Source organism: Abrus precatorius, unplaced genomic scaffold (assembly GCF_003935025.1).
Source record: "Abrus precatorius isolate BTA unplaced genomic scaffold, Abrus_2018 Scaffold4, whole genome shotgun sequence".
In the NCBI taxonomy this organism is placed as follows: Eukaryota; Viridiplantae; Streptophyta; class Magnoliopsida; order Fabales; family Fabaceae; genus Abrus; species Abrus precatorius.
Genome location: NW_020874384.1, coordinates 11,468,563 through 11,491,564, shown reverse-complemented (window position 1 = coordinate 11,491,564; position 23,002 = coordinate 11,468,563). Strand labels below are relative to the sequence as shown.

At 29.7% G+C, this 23,002-nt stretch overlaps 2 protein-coding genes across 2 annotated transcripts; both read left to right on the top strand.

The window, feature by feature from the left end:
- The first annotated feature begins 258 nt into the window (after window positions 1–258).
- LOC113865495 lies at window positions 259–2,799 on the top strand. Its single transcript, XM_027500090.1, has 2 exons — window positions 259–678; window positions 814–2,799. The coding sequence occupies exons 1-2, from the start codon at window positions 365–367 to the stop codon at window positions 1,295–1,297; spliced, it is 798 nt and encodes a 265-aa protein (XP_027355891.1). The 5' UTR covers window positions 259–364; the 3' UTR covers window positions 1,298–2,799.
- A 12,281-nt stretch (window positions 2,800–15,080) lies between these two features.
- On the top strand, window positions 15,081–21,407 carry LOC113864968 (phospholipid-transporting ATPase 1-like). The gene is made up of 7 exons (XM_027499242.1): window positions 15,081–17,069; window positions 17,187–17,493; window positions 17,802–18,510; window positions 18,600–18,723; window positions 18,906–19,125; window positions 19,386–19,844; window positions 20,943–21,407. The coding sequence occupies exons 1-7, from the start codon at window positions 15,557–15,559 to the stop codon at window positions 21,160–21,162; spliced, it is 3,552 nt and encodes a 1,183-aa protein (XP_027355043.1). The 5' UTR covers window positions 15,081–15,556; the 3' UTR covers window positions 21,163–21,407.
- Window positions 21,408–23,002: the final 1,595 nt, after the last annotated feature.

Genomic DNA, 23,002 nt, shown 5'->3' with positions numbered 1-23,002 from the left:
GTTTATGTTTTAATTAAAATCAACATCTTATTTTAATTATATATAAAGATATATAAGTTTTTATTAGGGCATTATTTTAAAAAAAAATAATACTAAAACCACTCACAGAATTTTATACATTTTTTTCTCCCGTTTTCTCCGTTGGAACTAAAGTAGTGTAAAATGCAGGTGGCAACGTGCAAAAATGCCAACATATTTCTATTCAATTTGATTTCATGGCCACGCTCAAAGCCACTCGAAATGGTAAACCACAGCCTCAAATTATTTTGCTTCTGCGCCACCAAAGACAAAAACAACAGATTTCTCTCTCTCTCTCTGTCAAATGAAAAGCTAAAATCTTCGAAACCCATTGAGCTTAAAGGCCATGGCTTTTCTTCTGTCCAACCTCAAACCTTCTCTGCTACCCCAAACCAAATCAAAATCAAAAGAGAAACCCATTCAGCAAACGCTTTTATCAGCAAGACGTAGCTCCCAATTCTCCTTCTCTTCTTCACTTTCCTCCCTCCAAAGTTCCACTGCACAGGTTGCTCAGGTGAACACCCCAACTACAGGTGCTCAGGACAAGCATCATCAACATCAAAAGGATGAATTTTATGTCAATCTTGGCCTTGCTGTGAGGACCCTCCGTGAAGACATGCCCTTGATCTTCATCAAAGACATCAATTATGACATTTATAGGTGATTTTCTCATCTGGGTATTTGAGTTTTCTTCTTTAAGACGTGTGCTTTTGTGTGTGGTTTTTTGCTAGATGTATGATATTTCTGAAAAAGGGTAAAAAATGGGATTTTTAATGTTGAATTTGATTATTTCAGGGATGATATAACATTCATGGACCCTTTGAACACATTTTCTGGTATTGAAAAATACAAATTAATCTTCTGGGCATTGAGATTTCATGGTAAAATTTTGTTCCGTGAGATTGCTTTGGATGTGTATCGGATATGGCAGCCTTCAGAGAATATGATATTAATTAGGTGGAACCTGAGGGGTGTGCCTCGTGTTCCATGGGAAGCTAAGGGTGAATTTCAGGGTACTTCAAGGTATAAATTGGACAGGAACGGAAAAATTTATGAACACAAAGTTGATAGTCTAGCATTCAATTTTCCACAGACCATGAAACCGGTTTCAGTTTTGGATTTAATTACTGCCTGCCCTGCAAGTCCAAATCCAACATTTTTGTGGGGTCCTGTGGATTCCTACTCTTCTTCATGGATAGAATTTTATCAAGCAGTCAAGGACACATTGGATCAAGATGAGAGGTTGCTACCACAAGATTCTCTGGCTACATGTTCATAGTGACCACTTAGTGAATTGTTCCATAGATGATGTATTATACTATAGGTTGTAATAGGTTAGATAAAATGAAATTCGGTCAATAGCATAAAATGGTTTTTCTCAAGGGACAAGGAGAGTGTAGAGATTAGGCAGGGATGCAGAGTTGTGCATTCTGATGATAGAGGAAATGAAGCTTCTTATGATTGGCAAGTTTATACTGATGAGATAGATATATGTGCTATAATCGTAACTTCATAATCTAGAATTATTTTGAATCCTGCATGTTTGTTTCTTCTCTACAGTTGTTGAACCATATGGATGCACACGTTAAAAACAAATCGATTATTATACCCTGTCAAGTTTCGTGTCACATAGTTTCACTGTTGTTAATTCTATGACCTTTTCTTGACCTTCTGTGTTTCCATTCACTGTCAAGTTCTAATGTAATCAGGCTTTGCTCTACATGTTACTAAAATAAAATGGTTTATTTGACCAGTAATTTGTTCTTTAGGAAAAGTTCATCTATAACTGAGGTCTGCCTATAATGTCTTGTAGTCATCTTACCACCTTAGCTTATTTGCACTTGATTCTTGCACCGGTGTGATTAGATAAAAAGATCTTGGTTAATACTTTTGTTCACTTGAGGAATAACAACTCCATATGTATTCTATTGTGACAAATGACACTCATTAAGCTAGCATTAGTTTATAAGGCAACCATACAACCTACAACGGTATCTACATTTTCGCCACATCTGTTATATTATCAGCTGAAATAGTATTATAGAACAGAGAGTGGTTTGCTAGTATTCATCCAAAGAGTAACTCTTTGTTTATATAACCTTCTAGGTTCAAGCCAGTGTAATTAGTCTTGTAATTAAAAGTCCAAAATTATTTATGGGTGTATAAGTCACATAACATAGCTTGGAAGTTCAGTTTCATCTTATCAAATTTGGGTTTTCAGCTAGTAATTGAACTTCTTCATATGTATTTTGGTCAACATTAGGTTTAGAAAAAAAGCTGACATCTATAGATTAATATATATGGCTGGCAGAGATATATGTACACCTTCGGCTGCTCCATAACCTAGTTACCATAATATTTTAGTTTGCCTTTTCATTATTTTATTGCTGGTCATTCCACTCTCCATGTAAGTTGGATTCTGTCACAAATGGTGGTGATGTTGCTCTTCTAGTAACTTCTTGCAGCGGAGCACTGGATGAATACATGCAATGGAATTTCAACACTCAAGTTAGTAGCTATTCTAAGAGAGTACTAGCTAAAGGGTAATAGCATACATGGAAGTGTCCTATTTATAAAGTATAGGGGATAGTCAAAAGCATGGTGACTGTAGCTGAGCCTGAGACTTAGCTGTCTTTTCAAAATGCTAATCGCTTGGCAAGGAATGCACCCATTGGCTAGTTCGAAACAATTGCTTCAACAATATCGATGCTGTCATATGTTTTCACGTTCCTTGTTCTTACTATTGATTATTCTTTGAATAAACTTTCGAATTAGTCTTTTAAGATTGTATGGATTGGGAATTTTAATTTTTGAGATTTTAAAAGCCCTATGTTAATTCTTAACTTTGCAAAACGTCAATTAATTTAGTCCCTTCTGGGTACAAAAAACCAGTGAAAAACAAAGTGAAAAAATGACCTTTTGCAAAATCACAGGGGAAGTCTATCCTACGGTTGCACAGCTTTTCAAATGTAACCTTCAATTTTCCAATTGCAGCAGCTTTCTGGAACTTTAATATCATATCAGCACAATTCCTGCAAATATAAAAATTATCATATGCAGAAATCGCCTCACTTTTAAAACTGAAAAAAGAGACAAAAGAAGCGCCCGATCTGTGAAACTTCATCCCAAGTTGCATGGGTGAAATCCAATCCTTGCCACTGAATTAGATGTCGTTAAACATGATAATTTTTGCAAATGATGTCACGAGACTATAATATAGAAGAAGGTTTAATTTTTGCAAATGATGTCACTAGACTATAATATAGAAGAAGGTTGAATTACTAGATGTTTATGGACAAGTATACCCGTTAAAAAGTAATAAAAGGTTTTAAAATTAAGTTTTCAAGTTATTGTTCACAAAGATTATTTTCAATTAATAAGAATATGATTCAATTATTTAAAGAGAAAGAGTATGTAATGAATTAAAAATCACAAAAAATTTAAATCCAAAAGTAATTTAAAAGACATTAAAGAGGGTTTTGATAGAAATTAGATGAAAAAAGCCTAAGGCATATAGTTTCACTTATTACATCTTTCTATATTTTCTTTAGTTTAATTTTAATATTAATTTCTTTAGTGTTTACTAACCACTCATACTTAATCTATTAACACCAAATGATCATGCAATGTTTATATTCTTTTCTCGAGGCGATTACATTCAATGATCATGCAAAGCAAAATGTAGAAAAAGCATAAAGAACTTATGAATTTGTTAATTTAATAACGTTTGGAAGAGAAGGATTAAGTTTGATTTGCCTAATCCTTTGTCCCATTTTATCCTATAGTTCAAATAACTACATGTGATATGATTGTCTACAATGCAATTAACTACGAGATGCTAAGGGTGATTAATTCTTAACATGAACAATTCGATTTAATAGGATAAAAATCAAACACACAAAGAAAACACATTATTATTAAATGTAAAAATCACATAGAGTGTGTATTAGGATCCACCATAACCCTAGCTATGAATTTAGCTACTTATTAACAAAATAAACAACGAAAAACATAATGAACTAATCCATAAAACAAAAAGGAGAATTCAAACAAGAGAAATCCAAAAGAGAAAAAAAATAAAAGAGTTCTCATTCTTCAATGATGCTCAATCACTCACTCGAACTTCGAATGGTTTGTTGTCTTTACCGATGATCTCCATTCAGCACGACTATGCATCCTCATCCAGCATGACCATGCTAAATACGAAGCACGTCCATGTAGCTTGTGAAGCACAATTGTGCATAAGTACATGTAATACCCTCAATTTTGCTACCATTGTATAGAAAAATAGAGATTTTGGTACTCGTTGTAGCAAGAAAGAACATCCAAAATCAGACATTCTGATGTTCTCTCGTTATAGTCAAAAAAATTTCGTTGCAGCGAAGAACTCTCACTATAGTTAGAATGACAGACAACAAAGAAAAATTTTGTCTGATTTTTTTACTGCAGCGAGAAACTCTCACTATATTGAGAGATAGCTCGCTGTAGTGAGAATATTGCAAGTTAAGGGGTATTTAAGGGTTAAATTAGAAAATTTGGATTATAATCCAAAGTTTTGACCTCTCTTCTATTCTCTCTTCTCAGAAATCTTTTTCTAAACTTCAATCTCCCTTGGAATTCAGACATGGAAGTTTAACCATTCAGATCCAAGTAAGTTTTTTAGAGATTGGTTCCCTAACTTCATTCTTATTTCTTAGTTTTATCTGATCTAAAATTGTGTGCTTTGTAATACTTAAAGAAACCTTAACTCTCAAGCCAATATCCTTTGTTAGAATGTTGTGCCTCTCCCTTAGATCTCTAGAAAAACTCAATCTGAGAGACCCATTTCGAGGTAGGGGGAATTGATCCTAAACTCTAACTCCTCTTCGGTATTTTGATTTGAAAATACTAAGTTTTTCTATTAGAACCTTAAAACCTTAGAACCCTAATATTTTTCTTAAAATTTAAAGTATAGAAAAAGAGAGCTGGACATAATAAAACCCTTGATTACTTTTAGAACTATCCAAATGTAACTTGTAATAAAAGCTCTAAATGAAACTATTTTTGAGGAATATCATGATTTTGCTAAGTAAACATTGTTCAGGAGTAGTCAAGATTTTCTATTTGATGTTTTTGGAATAATAGACATATTATGATTATTAGATTATCCCAAACTTTAGGATAGATAACTTCATTAATACTGAGAAAGTGTGCATATTGATTGTGCGATTTGGTTGAGTTTAGAGGTGTCTGACTTTCGGCATATTGCATTGGATTGTGTGGGATGAAATTGATTGATGATCCTTCAGTGATGGACTGATATAATATGATAACTATGAATATTTGTTTGATGACTGATATATATTGAAATTAGTGAATTTGAGTTATTGAGCAAAAAGTAAGTAATATAACATGATTGTGGAATTATGTAAGATTTTCATAAAAGGAATATAAATTTTGCTTTTATTCAATTCTTAAATCTATAAAATAGAACAAAATTTTTCTATTTTCTCTTTTTGCTATAAAAATTTATTTATTTTTAAATGAGAAATTGAGGATGTTACAGTAAGATATGCTAAAATTATCCAAATTTTTGCTCAAAATATTCCCAAAAGGCACTGGTTGTTCTCTTATTCTTATATGCAAAATTAACATTACAACTAGTGAGAAACTTCCATAAAATAAACTCCAATTACAAAAATATAAGTCATAAAGTACATCAAAATATGGACTTATCATCACTGGACTTGTCTCATTGTTCGTGAAAGGAAGAGGAACATAAGGATTGGAATGATTAGCTCTACATAATTTTAGTTGAGAAGAATGAAAGATAAGATGAATTTTGGTGGATAGGAGTAACACAAGCTTATAAGGAAATTGTCCAATGTGTTCCATAACAGGAATTAGGTCAAAATACTTTATGTTTAACTTCTAGTTTTTTCTTAAAGCAACTAAGTGTTGTCTAGGACTAAAGTTTCACAAGTATTTGATCACTTACTCTAAATTCCACATGACACCTCTTTTTGTCAACATACTTTTTCATATTCTATTAAGTGTTTCAACATATTAAGAACACGATCTCTCTTTATTAGGAGCTCTACAAGTAAAGGATCCTTTGAATTTGGAACATATTTAGATAGCTGCGAAGGTCCTATCATAGCAATACTAATATTGTGTGAAGTATTGTAGTAATACTTTGCCCAAGGTAATAATTTTGCCCACTCTTGAGAAGAATCATAGGTAAAGCACCTTAAGTAAATTTTTAAGCACTTGTTCAAGGCTTCTAACTGCCCATCCGATTGTAGATGATATGCAGTACTTACATTCAGTGATGTCTCACTCAATTTGAACAAATGTTGCCAAAATTGACTAGTAAAAACCTTGTCTTTATTAGAGACAATGTCTTAGGAATGCCATGCAATTTTACTATCATCTTCATGAAAACTTCAATCACTTGCTTACTTGTGTAATCAAGCTTTAAGGGAGGGGGAATAGGCATATTTAAAGAGCTTGGCAATCTCTACTTGAAGTATTGTATAGCCACCAGAAGGACGAAGTGTCGTGATGAAGTCCATTGCCAAGTCTTCTCAAATTTGTTTTTGTATAGGAAGATGTTGCAACAAACTAGTAGACAAGGTTATGGCAATCTTAACTTGTTGACAAATTACATAATTTTAGACAAACTCCTGAATCTCCTTGTTCATACTGGGCCAATAGAATTGAGTAGTAACAGGTGCCATGGTCCTAGCAAACCCAACATGGCCACCAATCATTGAACTATGGAACAAATGCAAAATTTGATTAATTAGAGGATGTTTCAAAGGAATCACCAATATTCCCTTTCAATAAAATAATTGATTATGGGTTGTATAATTTGGATGAAGAGGTTGGTTCTCGAGACATAACTCTAGGATGGATTGTAATTTAGGATCCTCAACAATAGCAGCTTGAAGTAGTGGTAAATTTTTGAATTTAGGTTGAGACCAAGCCATGAAAAAAGAACGATATAAAGAATCTGCAGCTAGATTATCTTTGTCAAGTTTATATTCTATAATAAAGTCATAACCCAAAAATTTTTGTAGCCAAGCCTGTTGTTTTGGAGTTTGTATTGTTTGATGAGTCAAGCTACACAAGCTTTTTTGGTATGTTCTAATGATAAACTTGTGGGCAAGTAAGTAATGCTTGAACTTTGCAATAACCTCAGTAATGGCATAGAACTATCTAGTGTTTGTAGACTATTTTTGTAGCCTTTGAGTCAATTCTTTGAGAAAAAAAAATCTATAGGGTCATCATGCTAACTGAGAACAGCTCCAACTCTAGTCCTAGATGCATCTGTTCCCAAGCAATCCAAAGGCATACTTTGATAATTTGGCAAATAATTTTTGCTTCTTTAAGAGTTTAAGAGCCACCTCTAAATACTACAGATGGACAAACTAAGAAGGGATGTACACTAAAATGTCATAAAAAAAAAATACAAGTACAAACTTGTCTTAGAAGACTTTTGAAAATCTCATTCATTAGGCTTTAAAAAGTTGCAGGGGCATTAGTAAGCTCAAAACGCATCACAAGCCATTCATAATGACCTTGGTGTGTCTTGAATGTTGTCTTGTACCTATCATCTAGATTAACCAATATTTAGTGATAATTAGACCTTAAGTCCAATTTAGATGAACATTGAGCTCTAAATAACTCATCAATAAGCTCATCAATAGATAGAATGAGAAAGCGATCCATGATTGTAATAGCATTTAAGGCTTTATAATTAGTGCAAAATCTCCACTGACCATCCTTTTTCTTAATAAGAATGATAAGAACAGAAAAGGGACTTTTGCTAGGCATAATAATACCCTCATTCAACATATCTTGTATCATGAGTTCTATTTATTGTTTATGGCTGTGGGAGTAGCTATAAGATCTCACTTTAATAGGTGAAGAACCATGTATCAAATGAATAGAATGGTCTTGAGATCTATGAAGGGGAGGGGTAAGCTAGAGGGAATAGTAAAGACTTTCCTATAAGTATGCATTAAGATAGTTATTTCAGGTTCATGATATTAGGCAGCTTAAACCAAATGTAAATAATTCAAAAATAGCATCGGTGTGGTGCATTCATCTTATGTAGCTAAACCAAGTAGGATTTAGAAGTTTGAGTTTCTCACCACGCAAAGTCACAAAATCATTGCCCAACTAAAATTTTACTATCAAACTACTATAGTTGGAGATGTAGGAGCCCAAAGTAGCTAACCAAGTAGCTCCTAAAACCAAGTTTGCTCACAAAAATTGTAGTAAATAAGTTGGAAGCTTCATATAATAACCTTGAACTTTCACCTCCAATTCTCTGACTAACCCTTTAACAACTAGAGCATTTTCATTGCCACCCAAAACTTGAAAAATTTGAATAAGTTCAATAGGTAGTTTGAGACAATGGACCAATTGAGGCTACAAGAAATTATCAGAACTCTCACTATTTAGCAAAATTTGTACTTGATTGTAGTATTTTATCGTAAAGTCTTTTTCTGTCCTTTAGTAAATGTTTATATTTAATTTTAAAATTCTTATACTTTTCTTAAACTTGCACAAATTATTTTGAGATTTATAAAATAAAAAATAACCTATTTTGATATCAATCTCTCAATTGAGGAATGTGTCGATAAAATACATTGACAAATGACAATTTTCTAATTTTTGACTTTTATATTTTACCTTATACTAATGTATTAAGAAGGAATAAGTCAAATGCAGTACCGACAATAAACTAACTTCTTCCACTGTTCTAAATAGAAACACACACTAACACAATGGTAAGAGGTGAGAAAAAAATAATTAAGTATTTGTTAATGACACTCTAATTAAATGTTAAATTGAAGCAAGAGTCAAGAAAAACTTAAGGAGTAAAAAGTAGTCAGAGAAGAGAAGAAGATAGACATAAGAACTAAATAAAAGATAAAAAAAATTGTTTGATTTCTTTTGCTATTCAATTTTTTAAAAAAATATATTATTTATTGAGAGAAAGTTATTCTTTATTAAATATTATTTGTAATACCAATAAAAAATTAAAGTTAACAATCACTTAGACTATTTTAATTAAAATATAAATTTAATTTTTAATTTTTTTTTCAAACTATACTAGTCCTAAGAAAAATTTGGCCGTGAATAAGAGGCTGAGGACCAAATTTCTTTGCATCATGTTTTCAAAAGTTTCCTTTCTTTTCTCTTAAAATTGGGATCATGTCCTTATAAGGTTCTGAAAGTTTATATTTTTCTTAAGTTGTTCCTAAAAGTTCTTTAACTTTGAAATCTTAAAAACATCTTGAATCGAATCAAATCTATGCAAAATTTTGTACCAAAAATTGATAAAATTTCAATATTTTAAGAGTCCTTAGATTTAGCGCAGTTCAAAGTCTCTTCTTTTTTATCTTGATTTAATCCATGACTAAAGTAGGATTAGATGAGCTTATAACCACCTAGCATAATGGAATCAGAGTAAAGTAAAAGATGAGAGATTTTCTAGAATCTCATGGTTAATATGAAAATGAAATTAAAAAAAATACATTTATCTTATTTCTTATTGCTTATTCCACTTTGATTCTTAAATGATTTCTAACCATATTTTTATTTTAGTTCTTGACGAATATGTTCTTGATGTTCCTTAAATTCTTAGCTTGTTTTGGGTGAATTTATGAATATTTGTCAAAATTTTGGATTGCTTGTGATAAAATACTTGTTGAATTTATCTTTATTTCTATGAACTATTGTAAGTATATTTATTCTTGAATTGATTTTTCTTAAGTAAAGACTTGAAAAAAATTCATTTTAGTGATTTGAATTTGTGGCACAAGATTTTTATAAAGTGATTATCTTTTGAATTATTAGCACTTCTTCATATTTACTTATTTGAGAAAAAGTTTTTTTTGAATAATTTAGCTATTCTTTGATTTTTTAAAACAATTGAAAAAAATATTTGAAACCTTATATTTGGAAAAGTTCCTGAGTTTTGTGGAAAGAAACTTATCTTCATATGGTTAAGTTTTATAAGAGTGCATCAAAATAATGACAAAACAGATTTGACATGATGATGTATTTTGGCCAAATTAATGATCTTTGAATGGTTAAGTTTTATAAGAGTGCATCAAATTAATGGTGAAATAGATTTGACATGATGATGTGTTTTGACCAAAGTAATGAAGTAATGAGATTGCGCATGCATGTGAGCATAGTTATGATTGAGACATCTTATTGAGTATGCTTGTGATGCATGTTATGAAAATTATAATGAACGTTTGTGAGCATTTAGATTTGACAATAAAATATAATTTTAAGCATTATTCATGAAAGTTACTTGCTTGAATTTTTTACCGTGAAAAATGAGATTTTTTATATGAGGTAATATTGATAATGATATTGAGGTTTCTAAACACAAGTTTTGATTAAGATTCATTTGATAGAAATGACAAGTGATAGAATTTATGTTTCAAAAAATTTTGGTGGATTGTCGGTGGATGAGAAATATGATGGTTTTGTTTTTGTTTTATTGCATGAGTATTTTTTGTGTTATTTTTCTATTTTACCCCCTTTTCATTTGTTTCATGAAAACACAAATTCTAAATTTTTAAAGGAAACGGAGAACCTTCATATCATAATATTGAGTTTGACCATGATTTAGGATGCGAACGAAACTTGGTTTCATAGTAGGAATAATAATATTACTACTTATTTTGTTTGGATCACCATATTCTTTGACAATCTATTTATCCCATAATGAGTCTGGTAATGCATTTTTTTGAACATACATGTGCACTTTTGCTATCTCACCTAACTGGTCCATTGAGAGGGTCTATCCCAAGGCCAAATATATCATTTAGATTTAGACATAAAAAAGGTCGTAGAAAGAGAAATAAATCTTTAGAAATAAAGTCTTTTAGGTTCTATAATAATCATTCTAAAGAAATTAAAAAGTAACATATCCACCAAGGAATCTAAATAATAGAGTCATCAAAAATAGGATTATAAAGAATGAATTTTACTATGCTAAGAAAGAAGAATATATAATTCCACTATATAAATTAAGTGTGAATGTATGTCGTAAGGAGTTATAAAATAAATAATACTTTAATTTATGTATTCATGTTTTATAAAAATTTAAGTTTTTTTTTTTTCACGTGTGAAATATACATATTTAAATAAACTTTACTACTAGATAAACATAATATAATTATTAATAAAAGATGTCTTTATAAAGAGACAATTTTAAAATATAAAAATTAAATAATATTTGTAAAATATTTTTTTATGTAAGTATCAAATTAGTTATGTGGAATATTAAAGTGTTACACTTAGTCAGTTAATATTAGAGAAATAAAAAATTATATATATAATTAAAATGTTATAAGTTAGTGGTATCAAAGTGTTAAAGATCAGTATTTCAAAAATTTTGAGATTATTCAAAATGATTTAATATCTTATTCATATACATTAAACTAATGTAATATATACTATTATAATTTATAAAAATAAGAATTGATTTTATAAGTGTTTAATTTTAACAAAATTTGAAATATATAATTTAAATAATATATAATTATAATTTTAACAATTAGATCAATAAAAATTATTTTAAATATTTATAATTTTAACAATTAGATTTAATAACTTAAAATTAATAAGCATGTATTTTTTTTTCCTTTAAATATAATTTTATTTAATTACAATAATGTTATAAGATTGATTTGTTAAATTAATCCAATCATAATGTCAAAGTTATACTAACATAATATTCGATTTTATGATCAAAAGATAACTATAGAATAATCACAACCTATACAAATAATTCATCCAAATCCATTATTATTTGGAACTAAATAAATAAATAAATAAGTAGAAAGTAACAAATGTGAGGATGCATTATGAAAATGGGTTTGTTTTGTGTTGTCACTAACCATTAGCTCATGTGGATTAGGGTCAAGAAGCCTTGTGAGCCAAAAAGTCCATCAATTCACAAGCCCATAAGGCTAAAAGCCCACAAGGCCAGGGCTAGGACTAGGGTTAGAGTTAGAATTTTGTGGGCAAAAAAATTTATATATTTTTAAAAATTTGATTTGAAAAAATTTGATATAAATTGTGATAATTGTTAGAATATCTAATAAATTATTTATTTCATATAAAATTTTATTATAAGCTTGTAGTTCAATAAAATTATTTTTTTTAAAAAATAAAATAATATAATAATAAATATTTATAATGATTGTTGTTATTAAATAAAATTAATGATTATTATATAATTTTAATAATTTTTATATAATTTTTATCTGTATTATTAAAAATTATTAAATAATTATAATAATTTTTATATAATTTTATAAATAAATTTTAAAATATTATTTGAATATTAATTATAAATTTTTCATATTATAAAAAGTTTTATATTATTATTTTTCTTGATTTATTTTTATAAAACAATTAAAAATATTATATATATATATATATATATATATATATATATATATATTCTAAGGATCATATTATATTTGTGTAAGAACATTTTATATTCAAAAAATAAAGTCACAATAAACATATAAAATTGACAATAAAAAATAATACTGAAAAAATTTATTAAATCTACTGAATAAAAATGAATATGTTTAAAAAAAAAGTAAATTAGAAATTGTAGATATAGAATATTTTACATTATAAAATTTATGGATGCAAAAAAGTAATTTATGTTTTTAAATTTTTATCTTAGTAAAAAAATTGTAATAAAACTTAATACAAAATTTCAAACTAAATGCAAAATATATATATATATATATATATATATATAATATTTAATTTTATTTTATTCATTAATTTATTATTTTAAATTATAAATATACATAAAATTAAATACACTATCATTAATGTAATATAAAAAAATAGTATGTATACGATAAATTAAAATATATATTTACATGTTACATATAATTAATAAATTAACTAATAATTTAATTTTTTATTTTTATGTTGATTTATATAAATATTTACTAATTATTAAATTTCAAGTATATATTAACAACTATATTTTCTTAACAATAAAAAAAATTTATGTATACCTATATATATGTATATAAAATATATTAAAATTAATCATTTAAGATTTTATATATTTATATTTATTTTAAAAATAACTATACCATGTATAAACCTAAGCTATAATGAATCTATAATTATTAAAAATTATTAAAAAAATATTTAAATATACTAGAATTATTAAATTTATTAAAATAATTATTAAATAGTATTTTATAAAATATTATTTTATTATTGTTTAGTTAAAAATATTTAATATTAATTCTTAATTAAAATCATAAATTATTAATGTATTATATTAAATTTAATTTTATAATATAATTATATTTAATATTATTTTTATGATAAAATTTTAATATATTAAATAAAAAAATTTATTTTTATATTTTAAATATAATTTTTAATCCATTTAAATAAAATAATTTAATAAATATTATAAAAATAATATAATAACTATTATTTATTTATAAAATAAATAAAGTAACTCACCTTAACCTTAACTCTAGCCTATTATTTTTTTTTTATTTTAAGGTTTAAAATCAATATAAATCTACCGACTATAGAACTTTATTATTTAACTAGTAAATAAGTAAGTTAACTCACTTTAACTTTAATCTAATCTATTATTTTTTGTTTATTTTAAAACTTAAAGCTAATAAGACTTTAAAAAAATAAAATTATATAAGAGACCAGCCGCAGTAGAGCTCAAGATTTTAGTCCATTTGAACTGCTCTAAAATCACCCAACAGTAACTGCGAAGGTAAGAAAAACAAACTTGAGCGGTAAAAGCAGAACTGCATATGTCATTATTTAAACCATAATAATTGAAAATGCAGAGTGAAACAGCACGCTGGGTTGCCACGTGCCATGCAATCCAAAGATTCATAATTTGTTAAGATTCTACGGTCAAATTCAGACACCCATTTCAACAATAATTACATTTCAGTCAATACACACGACACAATCATTTCCTCCCTCTTCTTTCTAAGAAACCAAATGCCTTTTCTTTTAATTTTGTCAATAGAAATTATTATATATTCAACATATAATGTTATGTATCACTACTTAATACTTTAATTCACCTCTAATATCATACTTGATAAATGGTAATAGATAATCTATTTAATTGATAAAAATATTGGTTTGTTTATTTTGATATTTAACTTAATCATGCTTTTAATTTTTTTAATTTAAATTGTTTTTTTTTATTCTTTATATTTCTTTAAGTTCATTAGTTTTTTATTTTTAGGATTAAATAAATCTAATATTGTTTTTTATTTTTTAATTTCTCAATTCTTTATTACTTTTATATAAATTAAGTTGATTAAACTTTTTTTTTAAAAAAATTACTTTAAATTTAATAAAAGAAATCAAAATTCACCTAGAATAAAATAATTATTAGTCCCCAACTTAATAGTATAACTTATAGAATCATTCACATTATATTAAATTTTTATTTTAAACTTTTAAAATTATTTCACATCCCAAATCAATCATGGACTCCAAATAATAATAATAATAATAATAATTTAAGTATTTAAAAAATTAATGATAAGACCAAATTTACTTAATTTTAAAATTAAAAATCTCAATTAACTTTAAAATTTTTTACACAATCTAAATCTAAAACCTTAATATTTTTTAAAAAATAAACTCATTAAAAGATATTAAATTTAATAAAATAATTTTTTTAGTATCACCTTACTTACTTAACCTAAATTAATCAGAGTTCAATATAACTTTCTAGTATCGATTATGTTAAGAAGAAAAAGATAAACCTGTAAATTTATAATTTGATAAAATAATGTATATGAAACCTGTTCAATACCACAACACTATAAATAATATTGTTTTATAATGGAATTGTATATTTACTTTATATATATATATATATATATATATATATATATATATATATCATTTATAACATTACACATTTATTAATTACACACCCTTCGGCCACCCAGACTGACTCGTTCGTTCTTTATTTCTTTGTTTCTTGCACTTGCCGTCCTTTCTCTCTCTACAATGCCTTTGACCTCTTGCAAAATCCCAACCTCCATCTCACCAACACGCTTCTTATTCGTCAGCCACAACCACCATATGATCATTGTAACATCACCACGCGACCCTTTTCTTCTGTCATCTTTCCCTGCCCTTTCAACGTGCCACCAAGTTGAAAACTCCCACCTCTTCGTTCACCACCTTTACTCCTCTCTGCACGTTTTCAACATAGTTTTCGTGATTTGAGCTACTGTTTTGTTTTGTTTTTCAAGTTTTCTGTTGTCTTAGAAACTTGTCTTGTGTAACATTGGAAACTGTGTTGTTGTGTCTCTTTTTGTTTTTTGCTGTTATCTGAGGTTTTTGGATCATGGGTTCTGAGGCTTACTACCTTCTGATCCCATCTTCAAGGACAACCCTTTACCCAAGAGATTCCAAAAATTTGGAAAATTTCAAGATCTAACCGAGTCAAAGTCAAAATACTTGAAGCACCGTGATGGACACGAATAACCCAATTGAGAATTCTTCCAATTCTGAATCTTTCATGTTCAATTCATCATCACACAGAAGTGCCATGTCCATTCAGTCTAGGAGTTCTGGTAGGAACTCAACCCGGGAAGTGACTTTTGGCCACTCAGGATCCAAGCCTGTGAGGTATGGCTCAAAGGGTGCTGATTCTGAAGCTCTCAGTATGTCTCAGAAGGAAATCAGGGATGAGGATGCAAGGTTAGTTTATGTTGATGATCATGAAAGGACAAATGAGAGGTTTGAATTTTCAGGGAATTCAATTCGTACTGGGAAGTACTCCATTTTCACCTTTCTTCCAAGGAACCTGTTTGAACAATTTCATAGAGTTGCTTACATTTACTTCCTTATAATTGCCATTCTTAATCAGCTCCCTCAGCTAGCTGTTTTTGGGAGGGGCGTTTCCATTTTGCCATTGGCCTTTGTGCTTCTTGTTACTGCTGTGAAGGATGCATATGAGGATTGGCGGAGGCACAGGTCAGACAAAGTTGAGAACAATAGGTTAGCATTGGTTTTGGTTAATGGTCAGTTCCAAGAGAAGAAGTGGAAGGATATTAGAGTTGGGGAGGTCATTAAAATCCAGGCAAATGAAACCATTCCTTGTGATATTGTGTTGCTATCAACTAGTGACCCTACTGGGGTTGCTTATGTTCAGACTCTTAATCTTGATGGAGAATCTAATTTGAAGACTAGGTATGCAAAACAAGAAACTCAATCCAAGTTGCCTGAAAAGGAGAGGTTTAATGGATTGATTAAGTGTGAGAAACCCAATAGGAATATCTATGGATTTCATGGTAACATGGAAATTGATGGAAAGAGGTTGTCTCTTGGATCCTCCAATATTCTTCTTAGAGGCTGTGAACTAAAGAATACTAATTGGGCACTTGCTGTAGCAGTGTATTGTGGCCCTGAGACCAAAGCTATGCTCAACAGCTCAGGAGCTCCATCAAAGAGGAGCCTTCTCGAGACTCGCATGAACTCTGAGATCATTATACTTTCTTTCTTTCTAGTAGCTTTGTGTACTGTCACCTCAGTTTGTGCTGCTGTTTGGTTAAAGCACCACAGGGACGAGTTAAATCTCTTGCCATATTATAGGAAACTGGATGTTTCTGAGGGCAAAGAAGAAAGCTATGAATATTATGGATGGGGATTGGAAATCCTTTTCACTTTCCTCATGTCAGTTATAGTGTACCAGGTCATGATCCCTATATCCTTGTACATTTCCATGGAGCTTGTCCGTGTTGGTCAAGCTTATTTCATGACCCGAGACTCCAGAATGTATGATAAGGCAACAAATTCAAGATTTCAGTGCAGGGCTTTGAATATTAATGAAGATTTAGGTCAAATTAAATATGTCTTTTCTGACAAAACTGGTACACTGACTGAGAACAAGATGGAGTTCCAATGCGCAAGCATATTTGGAATTGATTACAGTTCTGCAAACACCAGTCTCGAGAATGAGCAAGTTGAATACTCTGTTCCAGGTGCAATTCCCTTTTCATATCTTATAGTCTGTTGTGATGCCCCTTTACATTAAGTATACTGCATTTTTATTTTTATTTTAATAATTGACATGACATGTTTATTGTGTCATTATTTAGTGGAAGGAATGATCTTGAAGCCAAAGATGAAGGTGAAAGTTAATCAAGAGCTTTTACATTTATCAAAAAGTGGTTTTCCAAGTAAAGAAGGAAAACATATTTATGATTTCTTTCTAGCACTGGCAGCCTGCAATACCATTGTGCCTCTTGTGGTTGACACATCTGACCCTATGGTCAAGCTGATTGATTATCAAGGGGAATCACCAGATGAACAAGCATTGGCTTTTGCCGCCGCTGCCTATGGTTTTATGCTTATTGAACGAACCTCAGGTCACATAATCATTGATATTCATGGGGAAAGACAAAGGTAAGTTTTTTAATAATTACTATCTGCTTCTTTTTCTTCTGCAGACAAACATATTTTAATGATGGCAATCTGAAATAATTTGGTGTTAATGGTTGAGTATTGATGTTGAGCATATTGAAAGAGATTCTGAAATATATATATTTTGTTGGATCTGCCATATATGTTATGTTTATGTCTTCACTGTGTTCCTTCTTCCGTTGATCTGTCGCAATTTACGGTGTGCTTAGTATGTTTACACATCTTTCCTGTGTAACAAGGTCTCATTTGTATCCATCCTTTAATAAATGTTTCTGTTATGGGTCATGCAGATTCAATGTCTTGGGTTTGCATGAATTTGATAGTGATCGGAAAAGGATGTCAGTTATATTGGGGTACAATGACAATTCTGTGAAAATTTTTGTTAAAGGGGCGGATTCATCCATGCTTAGTGTGATAGACAAATCATTGAACACAGATATACTTCAAGCAACTGAAACCCATCTTCAGTCTTATTCCTCGGTTGGTTTGAGGACGCTTGTTATTGGGATGCGGGACTTGAATGCTTCAGAATTTGAGCAATGGCACCTTTCCTTTGAGGCAGCAAGCACTTCTTTGATTGGTAGGGCTGGTATGCTTCGCAAGGTCGCTAACAATGTGGAGAACAATCTCTGCATATTGGGTGCAACTGCCATTGAAGACAAACTGCAGCAAGGAGTGCCAGAATCTATTGAGTCCCTAAGGACTGCAGGTATTAAAGTATGGGTGTTGACTGGGGACAAACAGGAAACTGCCATATCAATTGGATACTCCTCAAAGCTTCTAACAAGCAAAATGACTCAAATCATAATTAACAGCAACAATAGAGAATCATGCAGAAGACGTTTGCAAGACGCCCTTATCATGTCTAGAAAACACATGGCTGTGTCAGGGGTTACCCACAATGCTGAAGGAAGTTCTGATGCTGTTACAACTTCAATAGCCTTGATTATTGATGGTACCAGTCTTGTTTATATTCTTGATAGCGAGTTTGAAGAAGAGGTACGTGCCATTAAATCTCAAATGGTGGTTACAGTGTAATTCATACTGATCTCTTAGCTGCTGACTAGGCTGCGTGCTGTTGATTTCAGCTTTTTCAACTTGCAAGTAAATGTTCTGTTGTTCTCTGTTGCCGAGTGGCTCCACTACAGAAGGCTGGGATTGTCGCCCTTGTGAAGAATAGGACGGATGACATGACATTAGCCATTGGAGATGGTATGAAATCTTCTATTTACTTGTTTTCAGATTGTCATTTTCATTCAAAAGAATGGAAGTAAAATAGAATAAAACAAATCAAACAAAAGAAAAAGAAAAGGCACTGGTAGAAAATAAAGATTAATATTTCTTGGTTTGATTTGTGTTTATGTAAAATAATCTTTATTATGAATGTGTTATAGGTGCTAATGATGTATCAATGATCCAAATGGCTGATGTTGGAGTTGGCATCAGTGGACAGGAGGGTCGGCAAGCTGTAATGGCATCAGATTTTGCAATGGGGCAGTTTAGGTTTTTAGTTCCTCTTTTATTGATACATGGGCATTGGAATTACCAACGATTGGGTTACATGATAATATACAACTTTTACAGAAATGCTGTCATTGTCCTTATCCTGTTTTGGTAAGTTACTATATAGAAACTGTATATATTTAGATGCCTTCGTCATATAACTTTGAATTTGAGTATGCCACAAAATCACCTTAAATTTCTTTTTTATACTTGTTCGACCTAATATACTAGGTGATTTGGATAAAAAATGACAATTTCTTTTATAATTCTATCTGGTGGTTTTTAATCTGTTCAATAGCTCTTTGGGGTTATTAAGATTTATGACTCCAAAGTTAAACATCTTAGTATCTGTTTGTCTTTGTTTTTTCCAGGTATGTACTCTTCACTGCCTTCACTTTGACAACTGCTATAAACGAATGGAGCAGCATGTTGTATTCAATAATCTATACTTCATTTCCAACTATTGTTGTTGGTATACTTGACAAGGATCTTAGTAAAAGGACACTCCTAAAGTATCCTCAGCTTTATGGGGCAGGGCAGAGACATGAAGCCTACAACAAAAAGTTGTTTTGGCTGTTAATGGCCGATACTTTGTGGCAAAGCATCGCTGTCTTCTTTGCTCCCCTCTTTGCATATTGGGCAAGCACCATAGATATAGGAAGCATAGGAGATCTTTGGACTCTTTCGGTGGTGATTTTGGTTAATTTGCACTTGGCCATGGATGTCATCAGGTGGAATTGGCTTTCTCATGCAGCCATTTGGGGCTCTATCATTGCCACCTTCATTTGCGTCATGGTTATTGATGCTATACCTGCATTTCCTGGTTACTGGTATGTACTATCTTTTCCCATTATCTATATCTCTGAATATTTATACAAATAAATCTAATGCAGTAACTCATGGAAAGGTTAGTCATATTTGGAAATGTTAGATGTTCAACAAATATGCTTATTCTGCTACACTATTGATTATTTGATTTATTTCCATTTGGTGTTGTTCCTTGTTTTTTTTTCTTTGGTGTTTATTTATTGTTTCTCCGATTTTCATGTGTTGTAGTCCAGTCGTAGAACAAGAATATTGTATGACTAAAGAGTAAAACAAAGCATGGAAAACAGTAACACGTCTGACTCTAGAGGAAAAATAGCTGTTTTAGTCACAAGTAAGGATACTTTAGCATGAGTTATGTTTCTAGTTTGGGATAATTAGATGCAGGGACTGAATCTGGTGCAGTAAACATGAAGCAATTTTGATAACCTCTTCATGTCTACTAAATTATAGTTAGGAAAATGATTTATGAACAACCAAAAGTTGCCCCCGTTGATTTTGGAGAGTATTTTTAAGATGTGTATATAAAGTATATATATATATATAAAAAAATGTACCAGAGATTGAAATAGTTATTTACAATGTAATGTACAGTGTTAATATTTAGAAGTTCAAATAACAAAACTGTTCTAAATATAGCCTCTACTGTATATCAAAACTCTCTTTATCCTTTAGCTGCAGCTAACATGATGTTGCACTTGGGGCCTAGTCTGCTTCATGTTAGATCTACCTGCTTGCCTTCCAAAAGGAATATACATATATTTACCACCAAAATCTAATGTTGAACAATTAAACAACATGCAATTGTGAAACCCCAGCAAGCAAACTCTAATTCCTACTATTAGAATATTTTCACACATTCAAATTCTACTTCTGGGTGGTTTTGCTTTTCTTGCCAATAAGATGTGCTTTCTATTGCCTTGAAAATAAGTGATTTTATGTTTCAAAACCTTGGAGGTGATCACTAATTGAGTAGTATGTAGTGAGTATAGACAAGGCCAAGTTTTCATCAGAATGATTCTTTCTTGCCATTCAATCCTTATGATAAGCCTTTGCAGTCATTAAAAATTCCGATGTTTACGTGTGCATGAAAACTTTTGCAGGGCTTTCTTTCATGCTGCAGGAACTGGATTGTTCTGGTTATGTTTGCTCGGAACTGTGATAGCCGCGTTGCTTCCTCGTTTAGTGGTAAAATTTATTTATCAATATTATTTTCCCAATGACATTCAGATCTCAAGAGAAGCTGAGAAGTTTGGGAATCAAAGAATGCATGGAGATGGACAAATAGAAATGCATCCTATTTCAGATGCTCCACCAAGATGACAGAAATTAGGTTGTTCCTTTATTCTATATTATTTATTTTGTAAAGTAACATATTCTTTAGGCTACATTCAGAGTATTTCTGTGGTTTGCCACTTGCCAGATTTTATTGAACTCTATCCGAAGGAAAGAGTTTGTTTTCAATGCAGAGGCTATTGAGTTTTTGTTCCTTTGCATCGACAAGTTGGCCTGTTGTAAATTAACATTTGTTATAGCAGATAAAGAAAAAAGTTCTTACGTGTTATCTTGATGATGCTACTTCTTCTTATCCTTGTTTTTGCTTAGCTCAATTTTGTTTATGTTTGGATTGAGAATGTTTCATCATATCCCAATGTGACCTTTTCTTACTTTGTATTTTATTTTCAAAGATTGTTTAAGACTTCTGTGTTGTTTCTCTCTTTTTCCTGTAAATAAATAATAAAGTAAAAATTATGGGATATTTTTATAGTTATTTAAAGAAAAAATATTTCAATTCTAATTTATAAACTCTAATACTGTTAAATTTAGCATTCTTCATCTTTGTTTACTCTTTTTTTTTTTCTATTATATTATTTATCATATTTATCACTTTTATGTTTAATGTATAAAACTCAAGGAGTGTTTATGGACCCCAATGGGTGTCTACATCTAGAGATAGAAAAGAAAAAAAAGTGGTAAATGTGATGAGCGTGATAGAAAGAAAAAGAGAGATTTATATTATATTTACAGGAAATTTACATTTATTAAGCCTTAAAATTTAAATATTTATAAATCAAAATTACTTTTCAAAGTGTTTTCAAAAGCCACGTTGCCTTTTTGTTTTGCTTTTTACATTAATATTAGAATATTACTTATGTTGGCTAAGGATGACAATGAAGATTTACATAAATACTAGAATATTTATATTATATTCACATGAAAGAGATTTGTTTATTCTTATAAGAAGAAATATTTTCAAACCGAATTCGAGTTATACTTCGAGTCCAAACGTAACCTGATGTTTTTGTATTTTTAAACAAAACTTTATATTGTTTTAAGTAGTTATTTATTAATAAAAAAAATTTAAGACTTAATAAATAATATTTTATACATCAAGATATCATATTTATATTTATATTATTTATTTTAAAATATAGAATATTGAATATGCTTTAATATTAATTTTATATTTCTTTAAGTTTATAATTTAGTTATGTATGATGTTAAGATATATTTTTGCATATAGATCAAATCAACTTGATCTTGTCCAAATATCATCAAGTTTCAATCGGATTGAATTTGAATATAAAAAACAATCCTGTTAAAAATTTTAAATCAAATAAAAAATTTATTTGAACCTATTTGGCATAGACCCTATTATATTTTAATCCAATAATAATCGTTAATGCTAGATTGCCGTTATTCTTATTTTTATTTTTGTGGTTGATTCCTATATGCGTATTCAAATCGGGAAACAGTTACATTGCACTTTTGGTGAATAAGTTTTATTTCCTCTTTTGTGAAGACAACATTAAATATGATGCAATAATTCTTGCCTACTAATGTTCTTGCTGGTCACATAGGCTTAAAACACGGAGAATAATCTCCTTTACAATTATTATATTAAAAAATTGTTAACCACAACTTTTAAAATTGATTAGTTTTAAATAACTAAAAATAATATTTTTTTACTAAACAACATTTGTTAAAAAAATATATATAGACATAATTATATATTGATCTTTATAAATATTGAGTATTTTAAATTTTTATAATTTTTTTTATTAAAATTTAGTCTTAAAAGTTAGGATTTAATAGAATGATATTATATATATATATATATATTTTTTATTTTTATCTAATTTAATCTAGATTCATTCAGATC

Bases quoted from the DNA above. Each gene is read 5' to 3' on its own strand.
- LOC113865495 (XM_027500090.1), top strand. From the start codon at position 365: ATGGCTTTTCTTCTGTCCAACCTCAAACCTTCTCTGCTACCCCAAACC. The intron at 679-813 runs GTGATTTTCTCA...TGATTATTTCAG, and splicing joins ATCAATTATGACATTTATAG to GGATGATATAACATTCATGG.
- LOC113864968 (XM_027499242.1), top strand. From the start codon at position 15,557: ATGGACACGAATAACCCAATTGAGAATTCTTCCAATTCTGAATCTTTC. The intron at 17,070-17,186 runs GTGCAATTCCCT...GTCATTATTTAG, and splicing joins AGTTGAATACTCTGTTCCAG to TGGAAGGAATGATCTTGAAG. The intron at 18,724-18,905 runs GTATGAAATCTT...AATGTGTTATAG, and splicing joins GACATTAGCCATTGGAGATG to GTGCTAATGATGTATCAATG.